This window comes from Macrotis lagotis, chromosome X, assembly GCF_037893015.1.
Source record: "Macrotis lagotis isolate mMagLag1 chromosome X, bilby.v1.9.chrom.fasta, whole genome shotgun sequence".
Classification (NCBI taxonomy): Eukaryota; Metazoa; Chordata; class Mammalia; order Peramelemorphia; family Peramelidae; genus Macrotis; species Macrotis lagotis.
Genome location: NC_133666.1, coordinates 340,737,674 through 340,753,804, shown reverse-complemented (window position 1 = coordinate 340,753,804; position 16,131 = coordinate 340,737,674). Strand labels below are relative to the sequence as shown.

Sequence of the window (16,131 nt, the reverse complement as noted above, 5' to 3'; positions counted from 1 at the left end):
GGCAAGAGTGGCCCGTGCCTAGGGGCCAAGGGAAATGCGAAGTTGGGGGCCCGTGCTCGGGGGGGAACCCTAAAAAATGTAATCTTACCGTCAAAAGCCTTCACTGACTCAGATTTGTGAAAAAGCAAGCCATTCCCCAATTGACAAGCGGTCAAAGCATATGCGGAGGCAATTTGCAATCCATAGTCATATGAAAAATTGGTCTCAATGATTACTTATTAGAGAAATGCAAACCAAAGCATCCCTGAGGTCCCACCTCACACCTCTCAGATTGGCCAATATGACCAGAAAGGACAATGATCAATGTTGGAAAGGATGTGGGAAATCTGGGGCACCAATACATTATTGGTGGAGCTGTGAATCCATCCAACCTTTCTGGAGAACAATCTGGAATTATACCCAAAGGGCAACAAAAATGTGCATGCCCATTGATCTAGCAATATCAATACTAGGTCTGTACACTGAAGGGATTATGAGAAAGGGTAAAAAAAAAAAACCATCACTTGTACAAAAATATTCAAAGCAGCCCTATTTGTGGTTGGCAAAATACTGGAAATTGTGTAAATGTCCATCCATTGGGGAACGGCTTATTAAACTGTGGTATGTGTATGTTACGGAAAGCTATTGTTATATTAGAAACCAGGAGGGATAGGAATTAAGAGAAACCTGGAAAGATTTGCACGAACTGATGCTGAGAGAGATGAGCAGAACCAGAAGAACATTGTACACCCTAACAGCAACATGGGGGTGATGATCAACCTTGATGAACCGGCTCATTTCATCAATGCAACAATCAGGGACAATTTGGGGTATTTGCAATGGAGAATACCATCTGTCTCCAAAGAGGGAATTGTGGAGTTTGAACAAAGACCGAAGACCTTTAATTTTTTTATGTAATTTTGTTCTCTTATATTTTTTTCTTTAAGGATATGATTTTTCTCTTAACACATTCAATTTTGATCAATGTATAGCATGGAAACAATGTAAAAACTGTCAGATTGCCTTTGGTGGGGGGAGGGAAACTAGATGGGGGGGTGTAAAATTAAAAAAATTTTAAAAGGTCCTTCCTTTTGGATAGTACATGTTAGTGGCAAAAACCTTTGACCATTATACTTTTTGTTTTCTGGCTTAATTGGTATAAATACCACTCAGTATTCAACATGCGCTGTCTTCTGCCTTTCCATGCCCTGTGATTCTACAGGATTCATGACCCTGTCATCTGCAGAGGCCTACTGTGCCTTTCATCTTTATATGGGCTACAGAACTGGGCAAGGACTACATGTTAAACCTTCCTCATGCAGTGATATCATTTCATCTCCTTTTCCCCTCACACATATCCTGACTGATAATCCCTTCTGTCATGATGCTATTAAGACTCAGTATATAGAAACCTTTTATTATATATTATTTGTTATATTTTTTCTTTGAGTTTCTGAAGATATTTTTATATGTATGGGATTTTTTTATTTGAGTTTTGAGTGGATTTTGTGGGACACTGGGGAAAGTTTTGACATGCACAGTTTTCTAAATGTCACCCAGTCAGTGTTCAGACAAAAGATCTTGGTTTACAACTGAGAATCAACAACCCAGAACAACTGAACATCCTCTTTCAGAGGAAAAGATGGACTTTCAGTGAAACAGGGGACTTTCAAACAAAGAGTTTCATTTTCAAGAATAGGACTTTTGGTGAGCCATAGAGGGATTGGACGAGGACTAACTATGAGGATCTTAATGATGTTGAACTGTTTGTATTCCTGCATGTGAAGAAGATATTGACAACCCATATGAACTTTCTCATTTATCAGAGTTGCTAGGAGCATGTATAAACAGGATATAGGAAAGAACAGAATATAATGGTATAATATAGTAAAAAGATGGAGTCAATGGGTGGATAAAGGAAAAGTACTGGGAAGAAGAGAAAAGAGAGGAAGAAGGAGCTAAGATATTTCACATAAGAGTAACGAAAAAACTTTTTCAATGGAGTGCAATGGGGGAAAGTAAGGGGGAGGGAGTGAGTGAGCCTTCATTCTCATCAGAAATGGTTCAGAGAAGAAATAACATGCACACTTAATAGGGTATAGAAATCTATCTTACCCTAGAGAAAAATGAGAAGGGATGGGATAAAGGGGAATGGAGGGGAGGAAGGGGGGGGGCAATAGAAGAGAGGGTACTCAGATACAATACACTTTTGGACAGGGCCAGGATGAAAGGAGAGAGAAAATAGAATAAAGGAGAGTGGGGAGGAATAGAGTGGAGGTACAACTAGCAATAGCAACTGTGGGAAAAATATTGAAGCAACTTCTCTGGTGGACTTATGATAAAAGAAGGTCACTCACCCTAGAGACAGTCATTGGAATCTGAGAAGAACAGTGATGAAAACGACAAATGTCTTCTTTTTACACCTAAAAAAATTAGCTTTGGGTTCTTAAATGTGTTTTGAAACATTTCTAAAAGTAATGTTAAATTTTCTTATAAATCAAGATGACAATTAAACTATTTGCCTCCTCTCAACAGTCATGCAAAGGAAATTCTTCATTGCTTGAAAGACAAATATTTCAAGGAACTACAGGATCTGGTGGTAGATGGTCAGAAAGTTGAAGTACCACAACCTTTAAGCTGGTAGGTGAAATCGTGTTTCTTATTACATTGGTATTTTGATTATTGCTACTATTGGTATACTTAACCCTGCTCCATAGCAGTCTTTGCAACTCAGGGATGGTTTTGTAGCCTGATTATTTCTGTTTGTCTTGTTGTTACTATCATCATAGCTTCCATGCCTTGCTTTGTGGGTTGGGAAATCAATTTATATTAGACTAAGAATGACTCAATATAAACTTGAATGAGAATTTTTAATTCATTGTAGGAGTAGGTATTAAAATAATTGATATCAGTTTATCATCTTGAAATTGTCATAAGTATTAGGAGTTCATACTTCAAGAAGGCAGAATACACTCAACCAAATCTTTGTGTCTCTTCTGTCCTTTCTATCTGATGCCTGTGATTTCTACCAGGATCTTTTCATTGTACAGGGAAAATAGAATATAATTAGGTACCAATTACATACCCAGAAAATTTTGTTACTTATAATCAGTCCTCTGTCCAAGAACTCCACAAGTGCTATGGAGGTGACCCTTGGTTTTTATGCCATAAGAATGATACCTGGAAAACTTTACCAATCTAGTTAAATTCTAGAAAGGTCTCATGGACAGTGTGTTGAGACCTGTCTCAAAGGCAACTTTAGAGCAGCTCATTACAAATTATTGGCAGTATGATTCATAAAATTGTGATTATTCCTTGGTCAAGGGAGTACCTGCACTAAGGAAATATAGCTTTTGAAATGTAATATAATAAATATAATATAATATATTCAGGCTTTACAAATTTAAGCAGAACTTGTTAAAATAGAAAAATGAGTTGTATGGAATTTTCTATTTTGTAGAAGGTCAATATGATTCAGAATTGAAAATGTGCAAAATATAAATGTTTCTCTTGACAGCTTTAGTTCAAGGCATTTTATTATAATTTTATTCTTTATATCCTTTACATTTCAGAGGTATTGTTTTAGACCTTTTTAGTTTACCTATTTTGGTTCATAAACTTCAGAAAAAATAAATTTCTGATTTAATGTTTAGCTTTTTTTTTAATCACTTGACTATGTGATTTCCAAATATCTCCAACTTTTTTTTTGTTTTTATTAGGTACCCCGAAGAGCTTGCATGGCATACAAATCTGAGTCGAAAAATCTTGAGAAAGTCTCCACAGTTGGAAAAATTTCACCAATTTTTGGTTAGCGAAACTGAATCTGTAAGTTTTGTTTTTTCGAAGATACGAACTTAGAGAATATTAAACTTGAAAGGGACATTAGAGATCAAGTTCCACCACAGCTCTTTCCCTCCCTCCCCCAGATCATCTTTTTAGTTTAATTCATCCATTGTTAATTAACTACTAAGCACAAAATATGTACCACCAAGGCTACAAAGGCAAAAATGAAACTACTCTTTACCACAAGAAGCTTATGAGTATGTATTAAGTATATATATGTATATATAATATATATTAAGTATATATTAAGCATAGTAATATAAGTATATATTAATTATTAAGTATACTTAATGAGTATGGGGATATTAAGATTCAGAGAAGTAAAGTTACTCCACCAGAATGACATAACTAGGTAATGGTAGCTAACACATTGCTAATTTTCTGTAACCCTGAGGCACAAGAGTAATATGAGGATATGTTCAGGGAAGCGAGGAATAAAGATCTGTGATTTTCATACCTGTATCTACATTTCTGGGTTGGTTCTTTATCAAGTTTCCATAACCTGTCACCTTTTCCCCATTCTTTTTTTCACCCTCCTACATCTAGGGTCATAGGGAAGAGAAAGCAAAGTAAGGAAAAGCCAGAGATGACACTGATGACACCAAGTAAAGATGTCTTTCTTGTAGCTAAGTCCTCTCTCAGAGAAGAGGAGGGCAGGGAGTAGTTCTCTAAAGCTATTTCTCATGGCTTTAGAGTTGATCAGAGAAGAGTCTCAGCTCTATAAGGCTGCTTTTACTCCTCAGATGAGTAAAGAATAAAGTAGGAATGACAAAGGCCAATGGCTTAAAAATCTAGACGCCACAGCAGAACCTCCGGGTTCTAACAGTAGGACAATTAATTCTTTTTTTGGTTGGCTAAGTCAAGTGCCAGGGTCTGTCCAGATTGTTCACCCCACACTCTCGGGTTTTTCCCTTTATTTTCATTCCCATTTAAGCTCTGGCTTAAAAGTCACCCTCTCTTCATCTTTGAACCTTTTCTTTTTACTATCCTGCCCATATATACATCCAAGTCCTCACATAGAGGATTCTAGATGGAAAGGGAGAGGACACAGATAATTAAGGTTAGTAATAACATCTATAGCTGACTTTAAAGTACTTTACCTTTCGGTTTGGGTAGAAATGAAATTAAAAAGATCGACTAGTATCTATTATCTAAACTCCTTAGATTTAAGTAGAGGTCTTCAGATAGAAGCATGAGGATCCTCTTGGGAAGGAGGTCCTTGATTGTTTAAGGGTTAAGTTAAATGACTTCTGAGGGTGCCTTCCAATGCAGTTGACATTTTTAAGATGCTGATTAAAGAAAGTATGTTTTACAATGTGTGAAAATGAATAGTACTTCTAACTTTAAGGAAGTCTTCAATAGCAATTGAAGTTAAGTTAAATATTTGAGTTGTATAGAATCTTCAGAAATAATCTAATCTCACTTGTTTGCAGTAAAGAACCAAAGGAATTTTAGGATAATTTATATTCTGTTTATTTTCTCCTTTCCTATTTTCCTTAAAATGAAACTTTATGGGCCTAAGATTGAATATGTAGGCACCTCACCAAAATACAAAGATTTATGTTAAGACTACGACCAAAAAGGCACTGTAAACTGTATATACCCCTTTTGATCCAGAGATAGCGCTACTAAGTCTATATTACAAAGATATTTTAAAAAAGAAGGAAGTCATATGTACAAAACTAATTATAAAAGCTTTTTGTGGTGGAAAAGAATTGAAAACCAAAGTGATACCTATCAACTGGGAAATGATGGTATAGGAATATAATGTGTGAATACTATTTTATTGTAAGATGATGAAAGAATTGGTTTCAGAAAACCTTGAAGACTTGTACAAATGGATGTAAAATTAAGTGAGCAAAACCAAAAGAACAATTTAAATAATAATAATAATAATAGTAACCTCATAAGACAATTTTGAGAGATTTGGATCAACCATGATTTTTGAGTGCAGCAGTGAACCATGCAGCCCACCTCCTGACAGATGCCGAATGTATTTTGGTGACAAATGTGGAAATTTGTTTTGCTTGACTGCATAGTAAGACAAGAAGCATGCAATTTGTGGTTGAACTTGGAAAAGAGAATTTATGGATCACTTGGTATATATACTGTCACTCTTAAGAACCCATAGACTTGTGTGTATGCTACTCCAGAGAACTAGTAGATGGAAGTTAATGGTGATATAGATTTAAGAAAAAACTTTCCCCAAAATGGAACTCTACCTCCTTGGTGAAGAGCTATCATGTCTGTGATTGGAAACTTAAAGTCTAGGCTTAATGACTCTTGGTTATGTTATGAGTGTAATTCTCACATTAGATGGGAAATTGAACTCAGTTAAGATTTTTTTTACGATTCATGAGATTCACTAATCCTCTGCATATAGTTTTCAGAGACCTTATTTTTATAGGGGAGGAGTCTGGGGAAAGACAGCAAATAATTTTTAGTCATCAAGGGATATCCTTACAGTACCTTTGAGACAAATACTTAAGGAGGTGACAAGGCACTTAAAAAGCGCCTCGAAATTCTTTGAAATCTATTTAGATTATTATATAGTAAATTGTGAACACATGTTTATTTTATGTTTTTAATTGCAATAAAATATATGATATCTTTGCTTTTTATTTTGAACTAGGTATTTTCGTCCTTATATGTATTGGCAATTTTATAAATCTGTAGTTACCAAAACTTCATTTTCAGGGAAATATTAGTCGTCAGGAAGCTGTCAGTATGATTCCACCCTTGCTGCTTAATGTTCAGCCTCATCATAAGGTATTATTTATTTTGAAGTGTTTTTCTTAATGTAAAAGAAAACTAAAGGATTTAGTATTACTTGGAAACATAAATGTATGATGCCAAAGTCACTTAAAAAATTTCTGCCTTTTTTATGTAAAAATAATAATGGCTAACGTTTATAAAGAACTAGGCACTGTGCTTAGTGCTTTACAGTTATTATCTCATTGATCCTTAAAACTGTTATGTAAGTAAGTAGGTGCTATTATCCCTATTTAACAGATGTGAAAACCGAGGCAAACAGGATCATATAGCTTTTAAGTATCCGGGGCCAGATTTGAACTCTTCTCTTTCTTCTCTTTCTAATTCCAGATTCAGCATTCTATCCACTGCTTCTGAAGTAATATTATTCATCCATTATCCAATTCAACAAATATTAAGTGCTTAAAAGTAAAACTTTTCAGCTCATGTTTTATTTTTCCATGTTCTCTCCTTTTTTCTGCATAACATTTTTATTAATGTTGTCTTTCCAAATAACAATCATGAGTTCATAGATTTGGAGTTGAAAGGGAGAAAATGAAGGATCAATTTTGGGGCAACTATTTGGGACAGAAGCAGAACTTAGTAATTTTGTAAAGTGGCTTTGGCACTTTGGTTTACAAAGCATTTTCGTAGTTGATGCTTACAATAGCCCTTAAGGTTGGTAGATCTGGGCATCATGTTTTTAGTGTGTTTTGTAAAGCTTTCTTGGAGAATATTGTTTTCAAACAAAAATAATCAAGTACTTTTTCCTGTTTTCATGAATAGATTTTAGATATGTGTGCAGCACCTGGATCAAAGACTGCTCAGTTAATTGAAATGCTTCACGCTGATATGAATGTTTCCTTTCCAGGTATGTGATGGTATATGGTATATTTTGTTTAGATAGGGTAAATGGTGGGGTTTTTTTGGGTTTTTTTGAGGGAGCTGGTTGAAGGAAAGGTCAAAACATACTCTGTATCTGTGATTGGCATCTGTATAATGAGGAGCTTTGTTTAATTTGATGTGTTTTTCAAAATTAAAAGAAAGCTGGTTATTTTTGAAGTAATATTATAAATTATAGATTTCATGTTCCTAATATGCTGGTTCCTATCTCTTGTTTAGAGGTTAATTAATATTTAATTCCTGCTATTAGAAACAGTTTCAAGATTAAATAAAGTTAAGTAAATCTTGCATGTTTATAAGTTTTGATTTCACTTTTGTCCATGAGTTTTGAAATGTGCACCTAAGGAAGCCTTCTTAATACTGAAATGTCTTAATATTATTAAGAATGGGTTATGCTTACTACCGGTTTCTTTATTGCTTTGTCCTCAAATAGGAGAAAGGATGAAAATTTTAGAGTGATTGATTAGTGTATTGAATTGGTTCTAAAACTAATTGGTTATGTGAACAAAAGGACAAAAAGTAATTTAAATTTAATTTCTATTTATATCCTTCAAATCTGTAAAGGAGTTCATCTGTGACAAAATTGCTCTTTACTTGTAAGTAAACTTTCCTATAAAGTTGCTTACAATTTAATATATTAAGCAATAAAATCATCAGTTAATTTTAATGCTTAATCTAGGGTACACTAAATTCAACAACTACTTCACACTCTTTCTATCTTTGGTGCCCCATCATCCTCCTCACAAAAAAAAACATACTTGTTATCTTTGAAAGTAATTTTATAACATCAGATTGTTAATTTATGTTCTTATCAGGGGAATAGGATTTTTTAGAAGTAAATCTATACTATCTAATCCTGAAGCTCTGGAGCAACTTGTCATGTTTTTCAGTCTTGATCTCTATGTTTCCTTTGTTTTCATGGGAATGCTTGTTATCCATGTCCCTTAAGTCTGCTCCTGTTTCAGTACCTTCAGGACAGGAATTTATTCTTCTGTTTTTTGTTATTTGGTAGTTAAAAAAATACTGTGACTTAAACTAGGGATATTAATTTGTCTTCCTTGTGATTATCTGACAATTCAATTTTATGTTCCCAGAGGGATTTGTTATTGCTAATGATGTTGACAACAAACGCTGCTATTTGCTGGTTCATCAAGCAAAAAGGTTAAGCAGTCCTTGTATCATGGTTGTAAACCATGATGCTTCCAGCATTCCTAGACTACAAATAGACATGAATGGAAAGAAAGAGGTTCTCTTCTATGATAGAATTCTATGTGATGTGCCTTGCAGGTATTTTGACATTTTCCTTTTGATTACATAGCAGTTATTTATAGTATATTAAATTTTTGCTCAAATCATTAATCTTATAAACATGTTTTTTTAAGCAAAGTAGAATTTTTTTATGACTAAATGATTTTTAAAAGTATGTTGTAAATTGATGTGTGTTCTAAGTATGTACTTCATTTGAACCATGCTCTCTTTTAACCAGAAGCATAAAATGTTTTTGACTAATTAAGTCCTCGAATTTATTAAACAATAGCCAATTTTGGTGTAAATTAGATTAAGTATGATTATTGTATCTCTCTTTTCTAGAAGAGGCGTGAGACACCTGAGATTCCTAGATCAGATCTTAAGATCCTTGTAGTTTCATTTGATTTATATTAAGTTGTAGTGTGAGAGCTTATACCAGTGATTGGCAAAAAAAAAAAAAAGCACCATGGCTTTAAAAATTGTTTAGAGGTAATACCAAATGCCACAAGATGATGACATTGCTTCATGAACTATGTGTTCCTCATGTTACTCCATGCTATACATATCCTGTATATTTAGGTCTTGGGAATGCAACCTTGTTTTATATCTATTTCATGTCTATATATTAGGGTTTTTTTTTTCTGTTGTATGCCTCTCAATGTTCCAGTGATTGTTAACCACTCATATTCTTGTTAAATGTTTTGTGTAGGCCCTGGGTAATTTAAAAAAGAACACAGACCTGACCTCCAGAAATTTATAATTTAAGTTGTTTTGGAGAGGAAGGTGCCAAGCCAGCTAGAGGGAAACTTTAGGTACTATTATAGTACAAGTTTAAAATTACTATTGGCATAAGAGATTCAAGAAGTATTTTCTCTTCTTTATGTCGTCTTTCTTTCAGCCTGTCTGTTTCCCAGTTCTTAGCCCCACTTTTCACAATTTTCTTAGCTATTTTTGAGAATTGTCATATATTTTTATTAAATATATTTCACTTCATTCTCATTTTTAAACAAAATAAAACCACAATTGCTTTTTACTTAAGTTGCTCCTTTATTGATTTTATGTGTGAGTCATTGAGCCATGAAAGAAACCAATCAGATTTTCCAGTTTGCTTCCTATGTTTTCATAATAGAGCTAATTTGACAGTTTTTGTGTGTGGTTATTGCCTAGATTTCACCTGAAGACTTAAAATATGTAGCAGTCTTTCACAGGTGCTTTTAAGTAATCACAATTTTTGCCAAGCAAATTACAATTCATTTTTTTTTCATTCCAGTCTTATAATTTTACAAAGGGGTTTTCTGATGGAAGTTAATGAGGCTTTAAAAAAATCTCTTTTTCCATAAGTCAGTGAATTAAGTTTATGAATTGTTAAAATTTAAAACAAAGTTACAATTCTGTTTATAATAATAAAGTATATAATAATGTAATTATATTATATTTTAGCTTTTTTAAAAAATAGTGAAGTGAGTTCATTCCTAGTTCATGCAAGATTGTTTTCAAATTACCATTTAAGGGGAAAAGTGTATATCTTTATTATTCAAATCTATTCTGTATTTTTAATGCAAAAAATTTATTTCTTTTCAGTGGAGATGGTACTATGAGAAAAAACATTGATGTTTGGAAAAAGTGGACAACACTGAATAGTTTGCAGTTACATGGGTAAAATGTGTTAAATTCTGTTTCAGAGAGAGACTTTTTTGAAGTAGACTTATTTGACAAAATAAAGATTTGAAAAAATAATTTCTTAAAGTTCTTTGACTTATGAAAAGGATCAGACCATTAGAAGTTTAACTTCAAATTTCATTATATTTTTGCAAACCCTAAAAATTGATGATAATCCAAATTGGTTTATGACAAATCAAAATTAGCTTATTTTCATAGGAGTCTTAATATAGTTTTTTTATCTAAACACAGTAGCAACATATTGCTAACATAGATGTCATTATGTAAGATTTTTGGCTCCTTTATTACAATATCCTACTAAATATCTTCTGTTTTCCCGTTCATTTTTTTCCCCCAAGATTTTTTTTGTTCCTATAACCTATGTTCTTGGATTTAGAAGTTCCTTATTTATTGTAAAAGTAATTTCACCTTAGCTTAAGTAGGAATGGTACTACTATACAGAAGGTAATCTTTCTCTGGGTATGTATAAATCATTTGTCAAAACAATTAGAAAATAGTAGTTTTTAATTTTTAGAAGTAAAATAATTCTCTCTTTTTATGCATTAGTTTTATATTTTTTGAAAACAAAATTTAATACACTGATTACATTTTTTTATTTCCTTGAAAGTTTTCTTTTATGATCTAGCCTATCTCTTAGAAGCAGTTTGGAGGGATTTAAATTGAATTTGGCTATTCATTATTGAATTACTAAATGTTCTTATTGTTTGCTGCAAGATTTAAGAAACAAATTATTTTGATGTAAATCCACCCCATCACACATTTTTAAGTAATCCTGTTTACTTGTGTAATGAAGAGTCCTTATTAAGAGGTAACTTGCTAATTCGTGATAGTCTGTAGACCAACTGAATTTCAATCTTTAACTGTAAGAAACCTATTTAGAATCCTGAAAGCATTTTCATTAGCTTTGCAGAGTTCTTCTTGCCATGCTGATACAGACCAACTGCAGAAACTACATAGTCTATAACCATCTTGGATATATATATATATATTTCCTTTGTAACCAAATAAGATTGGACTTTTCCCATGAGCATAACTGCTAAGAGACTCCAACCTAAGAGAAAGAATTCTGGAAGGAAAAAAATTTCAATTCTGAAATATTCCATTTTACACTGTTACTTAATTACAGGCCCTAGCCATTTGCTGGGTTTGGGGCTAGTTTAATAGCAAACTTTGAATGGAATGTTTTTGAAAAATAACTGCCTTATGTTTGTTTAACTCTATTTTTATGAATTGGTCATAGTATTAAGACCTGGAACAATATTCTAGATAGTTTATAGAAGTTTTTGGAGAGGGGGGTGCACTCCATTGCTTTTTAATCTAGTGTATATTATCCTTTCAGTTTACAGCTTAGGATAGCAACACGTGGGGTTGAGCAGCTGGCTGAGGGTGGCAGGATGGTATATTCTACATGTTCATTAAATCCTATTGAGGATGAAGCAGTCATAGCCTCACTATTGGAGAAAAGTGAAGGTAAAAAGTCATTTTAAAATGTACGTGTATGCAGTGTATAGTTTTGTTATGTGTTTAACTATCTGGAAATTTGGGAACTAAAAGGAAAATTGGCTCTGTTGTACTATTTTGTTTTTGTTATATTCCTTTCTGCATGTGCTTAAGTATTGATTGAAAAATTGTTATGAAATTTCTAGTTTCTGTAATCATTGGACAGTATAAAAATATTAATTCACTGTCTACAATTTTCAGTAAAGCTCTTAGCCTTTCTTATTACTTATAAAAGAACAAAGTAAGGAGGAAACTATATGCATAATTTAGGTATTTATTGGTACCTTGGGTTATCTTTACAGATCATTTTCCATTTAATTGTTATTGGTAGGTTTATTTGCAGAGGCAGTATTTACTTTTAAAGTGATTTTAAAAATATTACCCATTTGTCTTTATTATTCAGTTAGGTCTTGAATCTGATCTTGAACTTTTTAAGTCTTTTCTAGGTTCAGTATTCCATATCTTTATTTTTTTATATTGCATATCTGACTATAAAATACATTACAAAAACTTTGAGATCATAAATATTTTCTTTTAAAAAATACTTTGTTGCTACAATGTTTTGATAGGAATTATTTGAACTATAATTCCTATAAATTATACATAGCTAAAAAATTAAATCCATAACTTCTCCAGATCAGTTTTTTGATCATGTGATAACTAAGGTTTTTTTGGGAGTCAGCTAAGTAATTAGATTTTATTTTCCTGCTTTCAGGAAAGGGAAAAATCAAATTATATCCAGAGTCCTTCCTTCAATTTGGTGTCAAAAAACAAACCCCAGTGAAGAAAAGAACACTTTCGAATTTGAAGCTTCCTTTTGATTTTGTAGCTTTCCCAACTTATTTTTAACTCAGTTTTTCAGGGATCATTTGTTAGCACATACTTATTTTTTAAGTGTCTAATTTTTTTCTTATTTAGATCTCTGGGTTTTAAGTTATCACATTTTAAAGCTGGGAGGGCCCTTAGAGAACATAATTCACTCTTACCTCTGGTAGTATATTTTTTAAAAAATTTTTTTTTATTAAAGATTTTATTTGAGTTTTACAATTTTTCCCCAGTGTTACTTCTCCCCCCCCTCCCCTCCCCACGGAAAGCAATCTGTCTGTCTTTACTTTGTTTCCATGTTGTACATTGATCCAAATTGAGTGGGATGAGAGAGAAATCATATACTTAAGGAAGAAACAAAAAGTATAGGAGATAACAAGATCAGACAATAAGATATCTGGTTTTTTTTTCCCCTAAATTAAAGGGAATAGTCCTTGAGCTTTGTTCAAATTCCACGGCTCTTTATCTGGATACAAATGGTATTCTCCATTGCAGACAGCCCAAAATTGTCCCTGATTGTTGCACTGATGGAAGGAGCAAGTCCATCAAAGTTGAACATCACCCCCATGTTGCAGTTAGGGTGTACAGTGTTTTTGTGGTTCTACTCATCTCACTCAGCATCAATTCATGCAAATCCCTCCAGGCTTCCCTGAATTCCCATCCCTCCTGGTTTCTAATAGAACAAAAGTGTTCCATGACATACATATACCACAGTTTGCTAAGCCATGCCCCAATTGAAGGACATTTACTTGATTTCCAATTCTTTGCCACCACAAACTAGGCTGCTATAAATATTTTTGTACAAGTAATGTTTTTACCTTTTTTCATCATCTCTTCAGGGTATAGACCCAGTAGTCGTATTGCTGTGTCAAAGGGTATGCTCATTTTTGTTGCCCTTTGGGTGTAGTTCGAAATTTCTCTCCAGAAAGGTTGGATGAGTTCACAGCTCCATCTTTGGTGGTATATTTTAAAAACTAACATCTTCCTAAATTTTCTCCTTTCAGTTAAGCCCCCACATCTATCTAGCTATCAGGTTTTATTTGTTTATATCTCAAGAAAATCCTTCAATTCATATCTTTTCCATTTTATAGTTGGCCTCTTTGGTATGCAGTCTTTTCTGTTCTCTAGTATGTCATTCATATAATTAACAAAATGAATCTTTAGTTCACCCTGAATTTGAGTTTAGTCCAGTCTGTCAAAGAACCTTGGTTGTTTGAGATTTCTTTAACCCAGACTGAAAGAGCGTAATCTATCTTCACTCTTCTTCTTGCCTAAGAAGGCTTCTTATCAGGTACTGCATTTCTTCTTTACACTCTACCATTTCCCTCATTCTAGGTAACTTCATTTTATATATAATGTCCTCTTAAACATTCTGGCTTTTTATTTTCCTTTACTGAATTTGCTGCACTGATTTTAACCAATTGTTTAGATATAAGTCTTAGAAAATATTCCTTGAGGCAAATAGAGATAAAATTAAGGTTGGAGATGCTGTGTCTTCTTTCTCCAATTAAAAAAAAAAACACAGCAAACTTAAAATCTCTAATAATTTATTATGATTATTATTTGTAATGGGAGACTTTTAAATTATGATTATTTAGTTATACATATAAACGCCCATATTTATGATTTAACATCTTTATTCTAAGTTCTGACATTGTTATTAACTCTCCTGTCTTGTACAGGTGCTTTGGAACTTGCTGATGTTTCTTCTGAGTTGCCAGGTTTAAAATGGATGCCTGGGATCACACAATGGAAGGTAATAAAGAAAATATTTCAGCTATTTTGCTTTTAGCTACAGGATCATTTTCATTTCACAGTAGGATCATTTCATAGAAGGATTCACTAATTTAATTGAACAATATTTTGGGGGTAGAGATTAAACATTTAATGATGAAATAATTTGTGATGACATGCTACCAGTATAATTTCTCATACTACAAATAGAAAAAAGTGGGGTGTTTTTTTTGTTTCTATCTGAATTATATCCTAATTTTAATTTTTCTCTAGGATAAAATAGAAGCAAACTCTTTCAGCATGAAATAATTCACTGCTTAAGACTAAAGTGATAAGAGTCTGAAGGTTGTTAAGGTTTCACATTTTTATCATTTACTATTTATACACATTTTTCCTATTAATTGCTGTGAAAATTCTTGAACCTTTAGTTTCTTTCATCAAAGTTTAGTTTTTGGTTTTTGTGGGGGGGGGGGGTTATTTTTATTTTTTTATTATTTTTTGCAAGGTAATGGGGTTGAGTGGCTTGTCCAAGGCTACACAGCTAGGTAATTATTGTCTGAGGCCGGATTTGAACTCAGGTACTCCTGACTCCAAGGTTGGTGTTCTATCCACTGTGCCACCTAGCCCCCTAAAGTTTAGTTTTTAAAACAAATAAGAATATTTAACAGTTATGATAATTGTGGAATTTTTTCCCCCTCTATGCTTTTTGGTAATCTCAGATAGCATTGGTAGACAATGATTGACAGGTTTTATTTTTTTCCTACAGGTAATGACAAAAGATGGACAGTGGTTTGCAGACTGGAAAGATGTACCTCAGAGCAGGCATACTCAGATTCGTCCTACTATGTTCCCCCCAAAAGATCAAGAAAATTTAAAGAAAATGAACTTAGAACGTTGGTGAGTTTGCATAGAATGATAATTGTATACTTATAAAAATCTTCAGAGGTTTGAAATGAAAAGATTGATTTTTAGGGATTCTTTTGACTTTACTTTTTGGTAGACTTGTTATATGAGATGGCAACTCCCAAGTCAATGTATGCTACATTCTTTCCGTGAGTATTACAGGGATCCTGGGACCTTCAGTAACCTCTCTTATCTTCCAGTTGTATACTTCCCATATATCAGGTTCTCTGTCCACACTCATAGTATGTAAAAGTATTTGCATAGGTGTAAGGACCTATCCTCACTAGAGATACTTATATTCCTTATACACATCTTAAATCTGTATTCAATTTTAGCTTCTGTACTTTATTCTGGGAGGTAGGGAAAGGAAGCAAGCTATTAGAATCATGACTAAGCATATAAGTAAAAGGGATCAAAATTATTTGCAAGAATTCTGAGTTCTTATATGATTAGTAGTCAGTCAATTGTAATGAACTAACAAGTCATGATATTGGTTGCAAATGTAGTATTTAAACCACTTCTTAGCAAAGCAATTGTACTAACAAACTTGTGAAAGACAAAATTTGATAATTGTTGTTCAGATGTTTATCTTTGCTACTCGAATTCCTTTTTTTTTTTAAACACATGAGATAACCACAACCAACTTTCAGATGCTGGGCTATTTTTTTTCTTTCCATCCCAGTATTGAATGTTTTTTGCCAAATTTGGACCAAAATACATATTTCACAATTGATCAAAGGATCGATTGTAGTTGCAGTTTGTTAA

General features: G+C 33.0%; 1 protein-coding gene across 1 annotated transcript in view; it reads left to right on the top strand.

The window, feature by feature from the left end:
* NSUN2 (NOP2/Sun RNA methyltransferase 2) overlaps window positions 1-16,131 on the top strand; it is a 33,215-nt gene that overhangs the window by 545 nt on the left and 16,539 nt on the right. Inside the window, exons 3-11 of the mRNA XM_074208303.1 lie at window positions 2,515-2,619; window positions 3,699-3,804; window positions 6,520-6,591; window positions 7,360-7,444; window positions 8,571-8,763; window positions 10,306-10,380; window positions 11,744-11,874; window positions 14,412-14,485; window positions 15,230-15,360. Of these exons, the coding sequence (XP_074064404.1) occupies window positions 2,515-2,619; window positions 3,699-3,804; window positions 6,520-6,591; window positions 7,360-7,444; window positions 8,571-8,763; window positions 10,306-10,380; window positions 11,744-11,874; window positions 14,412-14,485; window positions 15,230-15,360 (972 nt within the window). The remainder of the gene's footprint in view (window positions 1-2,514; window positions 2,620-3,698; window positions 3,805-6,519; window positions 6,592-7,359; window positions 7,445-8,570; window positions 8,764-10,305; window positions 10,381-11,743; window positions 11,875-14,411; window positions 14,486-15,229; window positions 15,361-16,131) is intronic.